The sequence below is a fragment of the Python bivittatus genome, unplaced genomic scaffold, assembly GCF_059951505.1.
Source record: "Python bivittatus isolate LINGU-HERP-01145 unplaced genomic scaffold, Pbiv_v1 ctg000020_np1212, whole genome shotgun sequence".
Taxonomy (NCBI): Eukaryota; Metazoa; Chordata; class Lepidosauria; order Squamata; family Pythonidae; genus Python; species Python bivittatus.
In genome coordinates this window covers 97850042-97864063 of record NW_028277030.1, presented here as the reverse complement: position 1 = coordinate 97864063, position 14022 = coordinate 97850042, and the positions used below count along the sequence as shown (strand labels likewise).

Genomic DNA, 14022 nt, shown 5'->3' with positions numbered 1-14022 from the left:
CAGATGTTTTGGACTACAGTTCACACCATCCCATGTTATTAGCCACACTGGGGCTGATGGCAGTTAAATTGCAAAACATCTGGAGTACCTCAGCTTGCTTACTCCATTACAGGAATAAAACTCATTATGAAGAACAGCCAGTGTAATGTGACATAAAAGCTTCCTAGTGGATCAAGCAACTTTCTAGCTCAACACTGAGTTACACAATGTTAAATCAGATGAATAGTTGGAAGCTCACAAGCTTGGTCCAATGAATTAGTTCTCTTCTACTGTTATTTCCTAGCAGATGGTATTATGGCATGTCCCTGTGATTCAGGAGACGCTATGCAGCCATCAAGAGTGGTAGGTGCTGATGGCTTATTGTCCATGAATTTGACTGATTCTTTTTAAAAACCATATAAACTGGTCACCATCACCACAGTTGATAGCAGCAAATTCCACAACTTAATTACGGATTGTAGGGATATACAACATGTTCTGGGCACAGAATTTTCTGAACATGAAACAGCTAGTTTCAAGTAGTTCCAGGCATGGACTGAAATACATCTATCCCAGGGAGAAATATTTTCTGGTGAGAATGGAAAAAGCTATGAATGTTATCAGCAGCATGAATCAACTAAAAGGTAGTCGGGAAAGGAGGGCACTGAGAAGATGGGGAACCGGGGGGGGGGGTGCGTGTTTCAAGCCAGTTGGATATGCTGTGCTTGAAGCCAAGGACATTAGGGGCTAAGGGTGTGTAGGGAAGGCAAATTACTGGGAAAACTGGTGAATTGGAGAAAGAGGGCAAAGCACACCAGGCTTCCCCTAGTTTCCCAATAAAACCTTTCTGAATTTCATTTCAGATGAAGCCCAGAACAACAGAAATGTCCTAGTCTTTGGTTCTGCTGAATCATAGCCCATCCAGAATGGTTTGGTGCATCTTCTGATTTATTGTATGTTTTGTTTTTCCAAAACAAAATGTTGGTTAGGTTAAGGTGAGAGATGTGATTTGCCCAAAGCCATTCAGTGAATTTCCATAGTTGAGGATGAACTCGAACCTGATCCTCCTTGATCCCAATCCAACTTCTGTTTTTGCACCACAGTGGCTTTGAGAAATACACCCCAAGTTCTTTGAAAAACAAATGGGTAGTCATAGGCTCCAAGATATGCGTCTGCACAAGCAACCATGGAAACAAGATTTAGACAGTAGGTGGCACTAAGAGACTATGTTAGCTCCGTAGTCTATACCCTTCAGCATACAAAAGCAGCAGGAAGTATCCAGAAGTACTTCAGTCCAACACGCAAAAGAAGCAGGAAGTATCCAGAATTATTTCAATCCAGCACCAGCTAAACTGAATTTACTCACAGCCTCCTCTTAATTGCAGACATGTGGCAGCAGTTCCTGGAGACTGTCCGGTGAGTGTAAAGAGGTGGCAAGCAAATCTGGGGGGCAGTGTGTGAGTGGAATGCAGTTGGTGTTTACCTGGAATTCTCCCAAAGAAGCCATTCTGGCAATGAAGAACGACTGATCTGACTACTACTGGGGGGAGTCAAAGTCCTAAATATCAAGGCAGCCAGTCCTGGTTGTTGTGGACAGAAATGGGAGCTATAAAAGCTATAAGCTGTTATTATGGAGCAATGAAGCTGCAATGCTAACAGCCTCCACCCATAGAGGTATATTTTAATTCCTGCCTCTTGTATAAACATGCATAGAAAAAATGGTGAAGAAACCCGCCATTGAGTTGGCCCACTGCCAATGCAACTTCTTACCTGTGAAGGAATGGTTTGGTGACGGCCCCACTCGGGGAGATAAGCATTTCCTTAGCCCCCAGAAAGAGAGTGGGAAGGTGAAGACGATGAGACTGGCACCACCCTAAGGAATTTGCAGTGTTTGCTTGCTGGCTTGGGAAGTTTAGATTGAGTCTGGGAAGATTGATGTCAGGTTCAGCCCAGAGAACTCCACGAGACAGTACAGGTAGAGTTCGATAGCATTTATTAGCTTTCACTTACAAGACAGAATCTTGCCAGACTGAATCTAAACTTCCCAATCCAGCAAGCAAACACTGCAAATTCCTTAGGGTGGTGCCAGTCTCATCCTTTTCACCTTCCCACTCTCTTTCTGCAGGCTAAGGAAATGCTTATCTCCCTGAGTGCGGCCTTTACCAAACCATTCCATCACATTACCCAAACAATCTGGATAGATCCTGGAGGACACTGTTAAAAAAAAATCATTTTGACATCAAGTGGGGAAAGAATTATTTTCTTACCCCAAAATGCATGATAGTTTAGGAATGGGGGGGGGGCAAATGACCATTTTTCCTCTCCCCTATTGGTCAGTTTGAGGGAGCACTATTGGAGTGGAGACAATCAAATTGCTGGCTTCAGAAAGGTTTGGAGGGATTAGGGAAATGTTGCCTTGCAGAAGTGCTCTAAATCAAAGATTCCCAGACAGCTACTTTGCAGAAAATAGAAGGTTCCTTCCCTGTGCCAGGAATGCACTAAATGATATTAAATAAGTCACTAAATGATGTTAAGTAAGTCACTGTCTTTCTCTGCTTGGATGGGAACTGAAAGAATTTCTCTGGTTTTTTGTTTGTTTTTTTTCCTTTAAATGCCACTGATCCAGGGGCAAAGGGCAGTTCCAGGCTTTTTCTGTTGCAAAAAAAGTAAATATATACAGTAATCCCAAATCATGTGCCAAGTTAATAGTTGTTTGAAGAGACTTTGCAGAAGAAACTGGAGTAAGATTTTTTTAAAATGAAATGTGCACTACCTATCTGGCTTTAATAGATTAATCATTAAGTTAAGGGTCTTTTTCAGGATGGAAATTTGCATTTTCTCCACTGTGAAAGTCATCACCTTTCATTACTAAAAATATGAAAAAGCCATAATAGCTATGTTGATCATGAGGAAAAAAAATCCAAAGCTTTAAAGCCAATATCTTTAATAAACCAACTACAGTATTACAAAATTGCTACAAGTTTTCAAGTTGCCTTACTGGATTAACTACCACACCTATTACAATTTCAAGTTCTACCCAGATGCAGATTAGCATCTGTTGAACATTGGTTAGAATTTCACAAATGCAAACAATATTCTTTCTTCCCAATCCTGTTATTTTAAAGGGCATTTCAAAGCTGACCTTGCTATGATTTTTTTTTTAACTATTTTAGAAACAGTGTTGTTGTGATGTGTTACTTAAGTAGGAAGTCATCCCTAACAAAATAAAAGAAACAATTGAAAATACTAGCCACGTTCTCTCAGTTTTTGCAACAATAATATAATTAAAAACAGGCTGGGATTTATGTAAAGCTGTAAAAAGCAAACATTGGTATTATTTTTACATTCATAATAAATGATTATATGAATAAAAATATGTTTACCCTGATTGCAGGTAACTGAAGGCAATTAGACACAAAGCATAGACCAATTTATAGGCAAAAGCTTGTTAGTTCCCCCATAGGGACGAAAAAACAATATAATAGCAGACCTGACTGTTGCCAAAGATGGAAACCAGGTCTCCTGCCCCGAAGAAGGGGGCAGGCGGTCTGTTGCAAAGGATAGCAAGAGAAAGAGGTGCAAAAGGGTTTGACTATGGATTCCACATAAAGGAATAGCTCTTGAAACAGAACTGTTAGTGGAATTATTTCATTCTGAGCTCCTAACTTTTCTTCAATAAAATGACTTATCAGATTCCTGTGAGCCTGCTTAATTGATTCCAGTCCAGCCTGCTGGTTGAAGCATGAGATAAGCCACAGCCAGTGTTGTTTATGTGGGTTGAACCTTATGTGAGTTGAGCCCCAATACTTCTGGAGGGCCCAGGATTAGCCTTTAATTACCTCCATGATAGGTTGTGGGGAGAGGAGCACAAGGAGATGCAGGCAGAGATGCCCACTTACAAGTACCTCACCTTCCATTTGCCATCAGGCCATATTTCCTTCCCTACAGCTGCTGGATCCTTGGGATTATGTAAGGGGAAGTACATCTGCTTTTTTGGAGAAAAAATATGAAAGAGAGACTAAATGAAATATTTAAAGGCAGAGATATCACACTGGCAACAAAGGTAAGTATTGTCAACGTCATAGTTTTCCCATTGGTTATGTATGGCTACGCAAGCCGGGCCATCAGAAAGGCTGAATGAAAGAAGAATTACATCTCTGAATTGTGGCGCTGGAGAAAATAGTTGAAACAACCTTGGACCACAAGAAGAACAAATCATTCATTAGTAAATGAAGTCAAACCAGACTATTCAATGGAAGCACTATTATTGAAGCTAAAGCTTAATATTTGGACGCAATATGTGAAGCTAAGAATCATTAGAGAAGATCCTAATACTTGGAAAAATTGACAGTAATTAAAAAAAGAGACCAATAGAAGACAAGGTGGCTAGAGGCTATTACTGATGATATCAACTTAGTAGAACTCAGAGAAGCGGTTCCTGGTGAACTGGTGACCAACAGGTTGTGAAGAATCAGAAATGACTGAACAACTAAACAACAAATCCTCATACAGTATATGAATTATATACAGATCCATTTGGGATTATTTATAATGATAAAAATGTGGGATAGTTTTTTAAATATTTTAAATAATTTTTAGATAAATTAATACACTTGGCTACAGCCCTAAACATGATTTAAAAGTAACTGCATTGAAATCAATAGTTCTTTTAGAGAATATGTACTCGAGGTGGGAAATGTGCCATGGTTTCTCCTTCACAGGTCTAAGATGTGTTCAGAAAAGCCATCACAAAGGACTTTGCCTGGTGCTATCTTTATGGATATTTTTGGTGCTCAGGAAGACCATTTTACTCACTCCAACCTCTTTAGTAGTTTATGTTTCATATTCTGGACCTCTCAGTTGAAATTCTGTATTTTTAGTTTTTATAGTTTTATATTTTATTTTAATATTTGTTTGTTTTTTATGCCTCTGTTAAAGTTTTTAAAATTGTCTTTTGATTTTAATTTGCTTTAAATATACCGATTGGCAATATATTCAATTGAAACATATATTAATTAAACAGTATGGCCCAGATGCTTTAGCATCTCTTAAAGAAGAAACCAACAATTCAGTTTTATAAGGTATTAAATAATGAAATGAAAGTTAATATTAGCTGTATATTTGATCTGTGGAAGAATTAGAATACCCAATTTTGGGAAATCAATGGGTTCAGGTATTTAAAAAAGGAAAATATACTGAAGATTTAAAAATGAAATTAATTCATCAGAAAATATTATTTCAGCTCTATTCAACCTCTTAAAGACTGTTAGAAAGGGATGGACATTAGACATTTTATGTAGGCAATGTAAGAAACCTGAATTCATATGTTTTGGTCTTGTTCTATCATAGCTGTTGTTCTAGTTTCAAATTAATGTATATTCTATTTTGGGTTCCAGTAAAGTGATAATATTACATAACTGGAAGGAAAATCACTCTTCTGATTTTAAGAAATGGATCCAGGATATGAGTTTTGTTATTTTTAAAAAATCTCTATGCTCTAAAAATGAGAAGATGATACATTATTTTACTAATTGGATTTAATGATCAGCTTAACAGTTGAATTAATTTCATATAGACATTTATACTTAAGGATCATTTCTATTTATTCATGGTATGTTTACTTTATTTAACCATTATAATATATTTAGAGGGTTTTTTTTCTTCTTTTCATTGAATCATCACTATTCAATGTACATTTTCTTTTGTATTTCACAATTTTAACAATAAAACTTTGAAAAAATGTGATTCTACTGGTGTCCTTTCCTGCCCGATATACACACAAAACCAGCTTCTGGTAACAAACTCAAAATATTTATTGCAGTCTTAAATCTTTCACCAAAATAACACAAAGAAGGCTGCAAACCCAAAGTTTTCTGCATAGAGAAGGTTACTTTTGACAATAAAAAGTCTGGAAGAACAAATCTCAAACTCAGAAAGATCCAAGAATAGTCTGTTTTCAGTCCAAGGCTCCAGGTCATCTAATAACAGTGTACAGACCAAGCCACAGATAACATTAGAACATTCTTTGCCACAAAGAGCGAGTCACAAAAGCCAACACTTCCCTATAGCTCTGACTACCAGCTGGCCTAATTGGCTCCTCCCTTTCAAGCAGATGGCTTGACTTTTTTTTTTTTTGCAGAGTGAGGCTGGCTCATGACCCTGCTTAACTCAGCTGACTTAGTTTGTACCTGCGTCTCTTTAGGTGCCATTGATGCACACTCTCTAGGTCAGTATTTCTCAACCTTAGCAATTTGAAGATGTGTGAAGCAGTTGAGAACTGCTTCTAGGTAATGCCTGTGGCTCAGGCTGAGACTCAGTCTGGTCAAGCTCTTCAGTCTCTGAATCTGAAGACTCAGACTGATCCCAAACAACCAATTGTTTTATGAGTTGGCTATATCAGGAAAGTAGATAAATAGATGTGGGGAGAAACTTGCCTGTGGGTACATCAAACAAGAGAAAAAACAAGACTAAACACACTTCACCCCTTGTATCTTCTCTGCTCCCCAATATTTATTTCAGGCACCAGTACTTAACTTACTGACAGAGGCTGGGCTCACTATTTCTGTTTATCAGCAAGCATCAGCAGGAAAGGATGGCAAAAATGCACAAAGATGCAGGGGTGTTTCTGGGGAGGGCTTTAAAAAACAGTGGCTGCAAGGTTGAAGCCCCACCCCTTTGTTAACACATGTTCAATGCAAGACACATAAAAAGGTATAAAGCTTTGATCTCATGGTTTTGGCTATCACCTTAACTTTTTTGACACACACATACACTCGTGACATCCCTATCCAGATATAATCTATACTATCTCAATTATCTGTTACCTTAAAACGAATTTATCTTTTAAATCCTGGGGATCTTTTTTTCAAAAACTCATCATTTTGTGTGAGGGGGCTGCAAATATCATTCTTCTTTCATCAGAGTTCCTTTCAGCTTCTACCTCACACCATTTTGATTGTTTTGTAGATCTTATGACACATCTCAGAAAAATGTGATCGCAGCTACCTGTGTTGCAGGAGGTGGAAGCCTTCTGATTTACTGGCTCCTGTCAAGGCACAGGATGAAGACCCTAGAAATAGGAGATGGATGGTGGGGATCACATGAAAAACTGCCAGCAAATCAAGAAGATAACACAATTAGACCATTCCAAGTGAAAACTTCTGAGAAGGAAATCCAGGTATGAATGTGAGCAAACTTCGAGACTTTGAGAATTGCTATATTACCAGAGACATCCACATGAAGGATTAAAAAAGTCAAGATGGTGACTGCAACTGCACAATCAAGTCCCCTCCCCTTTATGCGCTGAAAAAAGGGAGCCCTTCAATCCCATAGTGGCAGACTCATCTTGACTATAGACATCCCCTCCGGTCTTCCCCTATGCATTATTGTCCATCATTTACCTCACACTGTATAATAACTATGTTAAATCTGGCATGTCAAATATACATCTGAAGTTTACTGTAGATCAGTGTTGCTCAACCTTGGCAACTTGAAGTTGTGTAGACTGCAACTCCCAGAATTCCCCAGCCAGCAAGTCCACACGTCTTCAAGTTGCCAAGGTTGAGAAACACTGCTGTAGATCATACGATGTACTGTATGCATGCTTGTGTCCCATTACCCACAACTTAGAATCTCATGCCGCCACCAGTTCTGTCTGGTGTTGCATGAGTAGCAGTAAAATGACAAACAACTGTCCTTTTAGGATGCCTTCTCTAGTAGCAATGTGCTTTTCAAATATCTGCTATATTATCATCCACATCAGAGATATTCTCATTCTCTCCCTCTCCCTCTCCCTCTCCCTCTCCCTCTCCCTCTCTCTCTTTCTAGGATTTGTACCAGCGGCTGGACCAGACCCACTATACACCACCACTAGAGGGAGCTGCCTTCAATTATGGTTTCAACTCTGACTATTTGCAGAAAGTGGTCTCCTATTGGAGAAATCAGTTTGACTGGCAGAAACAAGTTAAAATCCTTAACCAGTACCCACATTATAAAACTACCATTGAAGGTGAATTCTTTCCTAGTGAACGTCACATATAGCTCTCCTGTAATGGAACAACACCCTCTTGTCCAGCCCCTTTCTGCATTTCACATTAAGCTTTCTCTGCTATACAATAGTTTCTCACTGTTAATCGTGTTGAATTTCCAACAGGAATTGAAGTTCATTTCATTCATGTGAAGCCATCTCATATCTCAAAAGACCAATCTACCAGACCTTTACTGATGGTGCATGGATGGCCTGGCTCCTTTTATGAATTTTATAAGATAATTCCCCTGCTTACTGGTCAAGCTGATCATCTTTCAAACCGCGAAGATGTAGTGTTTGAGGTTATTTGTCCATCCATCCCAGGCTATGGTTTTTCTGAGCCTCCCCACCAGCAGGGTAAGTTATTTTCCTAGCAGCAGGTTTTCATTCAATATAATTAAATAATAGTGTGGGGTTTTTTCTTCATGGCTTAACATGTTGGGCACCCTATGGTTAAACAAACTGTATGTCAATACAGCCTTATGGCATTTTAAGAGTTAGTGAATTTATTATGGCCTTGGTTTTGATGAACTATATCTACTTCTTCAGCTATAGGAAGAGAAGAGATTACCAACATGAGGTCAGAGAGAAATGAAATGCAAAAGGCCCAGACTATTTATTGGCAATGGTCACTGACAAATAACTACTGGTTATGGCGGGGTTGCTAAATCCATCTTGCACAACTACTAGGTGGCAGCAGAGCTACAGTTTTTGCATCTACGTGCTCCCATCTAGTGGTCATCTGGCCTAGATGTAATAGCTGTTGTGACACACTGGCATTCTTGCGTTATGAACTGATGAGCACTAGGAGTGGGAAAAGGCCATCTGTGTTCATGCCACAGATTAAACTGAGCTACGCACTATAGCTCAGCTGTGTCCTAATAAAATCAATTTTATTAGTTTCTGTGTTCAAGAATCCTGTGAATTTGAAATGCTTCCTGTAACGCTTTTTGAATATTGATATTTCTGATGTCAGATCTATGTCAACTTATACGGTTTGCCTTACCCTGAGTGTATGTAAAGATCATGACAAACACATTTTTAACGTCACATTTATCTCAACTGACAGGCTTTGACACAATTGCTGCTGCTCGGATTTTTCACAAGCTGATGCAGAGACTGGGTTTCCAGGAATATTACCTGCAAGGTGGGGACTGGGGCTCCCGAATCACCATGAACATGGCACAGATGCTGCCAAAGTGAGTGGCCAGAATCTCTTTGTGACTCTGATGCTTTTACATATCTAACACAACAGGAACTGGAATCCATGGATGTCCATATTATCAAGATTAGATAATGTATGCACTATCATTTTTTCATCATCTAGTTCAGTTAGGCTACCAAACAGCAGGAGCTTTAATTTACAAAGAGCTCTCTGCTGTGCATATTAAAGTTGCATACCTTATCATATAGCTGCACTAATTGTTTTCCCATGCTGTAACTCTTTAAATATTCTATTCCTAGAAAGATAACATGTATTGTAAAAAAAAAAAAAGTCTTTTAAATTATCAGAACAAGTAATTTTAAAAAGTGGATTGTGGATTCTAGCCCCACTGGGAATCAATTTTTCTTCATGAAGAATTTCTAGATTGTTTAACTGTACACAGAGGAAGCAACTGAAAAATGTCATGTATTAAAACTAAATAATAATTTTAGTTGCCTTTTGCATCCTTTGTCAACATCAGTTTTCTAACATCTCTTAACATTCTTCCGTTTGCTTGTTTAAAATGGGTCACATTATGTACACTTATTAATGAGTTCCGTTTACTTTTCATTAAACATAATTTGGATCACCTTCTTTTCCTTGATTTTAGATCTGTAAAAGGACTTCATCTTAATATGGTCTTCGAATCCAAATTTGGTTGGAGTGCCCTGGTAGATTTGCTGCTGGGAGGATATGTCCCATGGCTGGTGGGCCTAACCAGGGAAGACTCACGGCGCATGTTCCCTTATTTTAAGAACATTTATTTTATATTGCGTGAAACTGGCTATTTGCACATCCAAGCCACCAAACCAGACACAGCAGGTTTGTGAACTTAATCCTTTAAGAAAGATCAAAACTCCCCCCAGTGTTTTCCAGGAAATGTCCACAGCAACACTTTTGCCTGCCCAAACGGAATGACATTCAACTAATATTACTTCTCTATCTTTCATTTCATGAAACTTTCCAGAGTGGAAATCCAGAAGTAGAGATCCATCCTTTCTGGCATATAAGCTCCAGCTACAACATAGTTCCCCCCGCCCCCCAGAAAACATGGTTGTTTTTACCTTCTTGCCACATTGCAACAGTGGCTGATGACTTTTGCCCCATCCATTCTAAACAGCAATAATCACTAACTTTGTTAGAGGGGAACCAGTCAAATCTCTTTATTCAATAATAGTGGATAAAAGAGAAGAAAAGGGGTATTTGGATGATGAACCACAAGGCTGGGTGCAGTATTATTGAGAGCTCAAACTGGAAGTGTAGTTGTGCCTTGTATTTTTCCACTGAGATTATCCTGATAATTTCGTTCAAGGTTTAAAAGAATGAATTTTCCCTTCTTACTTCCAGAATGTACTGATTTTGTTCTTATCCATTTTGAGCTATCCTAAAAGCTATTAATTCTTCTTTTAAAATTGTGTCTATACCTTGTTTTGGGTTCTATAACTGCTTTTAGGCACGGGCATTAGTTGTCTCTTTTTAAGTTTGGCACCTCAGTTCATTTTTGGCTTTTAGTTCAGATCAAAGACTGATTCAGGAATTGCTTAGTCTCCAAGATCATACATCCTGATCTAGCACTAGGTCAGCATCTTGGGTGTACTTTGATGCTTTTCCCAGGACTAAAGTTACCCATTTTTTTTTCCTTAAATTATCTTGTTGCCTCATAAGTAAAATGGTCTATTTATCTTGTTCATTCAAAAAGAAGTGTTAACACCCTCAAAAGTGGTTGAATAAAAACCCTGGCCCTATACATGGTACGAGGTAGGCTTCTTTCTCCCACTTTTGGTGTTTCACACCAAATTTAGTCCTAAATATGATGCCTACCAAGTTGGGTTTTGTGACCAATGGCTGTGATGTTTTTATTACCATTTAGAGACTTTTTACTTCCTGAATTGCATGTGGTTCTGCAGTACTTTAATAATAATTGATCCTCACTTTAATTTCTGCTGTACCTGTTTTATACAACAGTGTTCTTAGGTTCTTGATTAGCTTGAGGCTTTTTATGCATTTTAGATTTATAATCAAAATTATCATTTCCCCAATCTCCATTTTTCAGTATTTCTCTGCTATAATTATTAGAAATAGTATGTTTGTCCACATGTTAGAGCGTAGATATAGCTATCAAGCTGTTTCACTCTGCTGTAATGTATTTGCCTCTGCACATATATGTATTTAAAATAAAAGTATTTAAAAAAAGAAAGATCAAAACCTCACACATAAGCTGAAACAAATCTGAATTTAAGGTACAAAACATTTTTAAGGAAAGCAAGTAGCACTGATTGAAGTAATGAAACAACAAGTTTCAGAGCCACATTGTTCTATGCAACACTCTTGGAAATTTTTATTTTTTTCAAAAGGCCAAAAAATCAAAACACATTCATTTTTATATTTGTAATGGAATTTTAAAGAACTGCTAACAAAAGCAAGCAAAAAGGTACAGTGAATAATTGGCCAGATTAAATACAACTAACTTCCAAATTGCAGATGCAACAATCTTAAAGCATTTTCAATGTTCTCTCATACCCAGGAAGATATGTATTGTGATGCCTCCCATGTCCCATGTGCATCATCTAAACTAAGGGTCTGCAATCAACTTGATTGCTAGAATATGACAACAAATAAATATAATTCAAATTATAACTTAACATTTTACTCTTCTATTACAGTAGAAATTACACATTAATGATGACTATTGGAAGAATTCTGAAATCTGCAACAAATGCTATACTTAGATTGTGTACTCGTGATCTAAACAGAATATGGGTTTTTTTTTTTGCTCAATTGGCTACTATTGACAAACAAGATACACGGGTTGTCTGATTTAACAGGCTTTTCCATCTTGGGAGAAAGGTTCTTCAGAATATTAGATTACCCTTGTTCAACTTCAATGCACTAAGAAATCAGTTGAGCTCTACAAATCTGAAATTGTATTATTTCAGCTGTAGTTAATACATTACAGATTGCACTTAACTCCTCTCTGTGTGTGTGTGTATGTGTATTTTCCTGTTACCTCCATAGACAGCGAAAGTCAAAAACCAACTTCAGATCTATAACTGAATTACACAATATGCTATCCAAATATGTACTTCCATAAAAAAAAGTGAGTGGGTGCAGATGCTTTGGGAGTCAGCATATTTAGCAGCAATTCAATGCTCAATATTTCTAATAGAAGATATTTTTTCAGTCACATTCATTACATACTTACAAGAAGAATTAGGACACTATACTGATGTCGAAGATGAGATAATTTAAATGTTGGCTAAAATCCAGAGCCCTAATTCTCGCTTGCAAATCTCCTTCATGGTAGAGCTTCTACCTCTAAGTAGTACAAGCAAGTAACCAGAAAGTAAATGTGCTCCTTTTCTAACCTAGGATGTGGACTGAATGACTCCCCTGTAGGACTTGCTGCATACATCCTAGAGAAATTTTCCACCTGGACAGATAAATCATTCTGCAGCATGGAAGATGGGGGGCTGGAAAGGTAAGATTCTCTACAACAACTACATATTAGAAGAAAAAGAGAAATTATTGCAAATATATAACTGCTGGCTTAAGATGGTTTGGAGAATATTGCTGAAATATGAACAGTTGCAAGATATACCAGATGACCTGCAAGTGAGTATTTTACTTCTGTGACTTCTCACTTAGCATCAGACAATAGTTGTTGCTCATTCATTTACTCCATGCTCTAACCAGTGAACTAGACTTAAGAATATGCATTAAAGCTTGGATAATAAAAACAGTGTGATGCCCCTTCTCAGGAAATACTCTCTGGATGAACTTCTGACAAATGTCATGATTTATTGGGTGACTTCCTCCATTGTGCCTTCAATGCGTTTTTATAAAGAGAATTTGTCCAAGGATCCAAGTACTCTTCCTGATGCCAGGTAAGAATGGAGTAGAAGAAATTGTTCCCATTGCAAAGGTACTTTATACTAGTTCTTACCTCCAAAGAAAGTCTCTCCTCCCCTGAAATTGTTAGAATATTTTACATTCCATATTTAAAACAAGTGATCTGCTTTTGAAATTAAGTCAGATATAAATCTGAAATTTGATGTTTTTATATGTCAGGGCCATAATCAAAATTCCTCTGCCCACATGAAACCTGTTGTGAATGCCTAGAAAGAGTTTTAACTTTAGGATATTCCAGAGGACAAGGTTAAGTCTTGTTTTTAAAAAAACATTCAAAGGCATACTGTTAATGTAAAATGGGGTAAAAGATTCAGAATTCAACTATATAAAAAAATATAGTTAGATCCTCCAAAACATCTTGGTTCTATACTGACACCAAAAATAGTGTGACTTACTAAGAAAAAATGGCATCTATAGTAATTAATGAACTCTTGGTTAGAAACGTTTTCTTCTACAACAGGCTTGGCGTTTATGTTCCAACTGGCATTGCTGCCTTCCCAAATGAGCTTGCTCATTGCCCACGCTCCTGGGCAAAGAAGAAATTTAAGAACATTGTCACGTACACCTACATGCCCCAGGGAGGGCATTTTGCTGCCTTTGAGGAACCAGAGCTCTTGGCTCAAGACATCAGGCAATTTGTGAAGAAGGTGGAACATCTGAATTAAACTCTGTAACAAAACCTTTTCAGAAAATACTTAACCAAATATTATAAGTTTCCAACCAGCTTACATCACTTACAACAAAATGTTATTAAGTTCTAAACAGCTGGATTTTCTTTTTCTGTAAGCTGATTATTGCAGCCATATAAGGTAAAAAAAAGACATATTCACATTAAAGCAACTGTTTATAGCAAGGTAGGGTTCTTGTTCTGATTTTACTTTACAAACTGAAATAGGAAGTTTTT

General features: G+C 37.7%; 1 protein-coding gene across 1 annotated transcript; it reads left to right on the top strand.

Annotated features, from left to right (window-relative positions):
- Window positions 1-1248: 1248 nt before the first annotated feature.
- On the top strand, window positions 1249-13971 carry LOC103058096 (epoxide hydrolase 1). Its single transcript, XM_007440809.3, has 9 exons — window positions 1249-1395; window positions 6946-7156; window positions 7807-7987; window positions 8132-8362; window positions 9075-9204; window positions 9820-10031; window positions 12579-12687; window positions 12968-13093; window positions 13579-13971. The coding sequence occupies exons 1-9, from the start codon at window positions 1367-1369 to the stop codon at window positions 13781-13783; spliced, it is 1434 nt and encodes a 477-aa protein (XP_007440871.1). The 5' UTR covers window positions 1249-1366; the 3' UTR covers window positions 13784-13971.
- The last annotated feature ends 51 nt before the right edge of the window (window positions 13972-14022 follow it).

Coding starts and splice junctions, on each gene's coding strand:
- LOC103058096 (XM_007440809.3), top strand. CDS start 1,367: ATGTGGCAGCAGTTCCTGGAGACTGTCCG. Junction 1,396..6,945: donor CAGTTCCTGGAGACTGTCCG/GTGAGTGTAAAG, acceptor ATTGTTTTGTAG/ATCTTATGACACATCTCAGA. Junction 12,688..12,967: donor GAAGATGGGGGGCTGGAAAG/GTAAGATTCTCT, acceptor GCCCCTTCTCAG/GAAATACTCTCTGGATGAAC.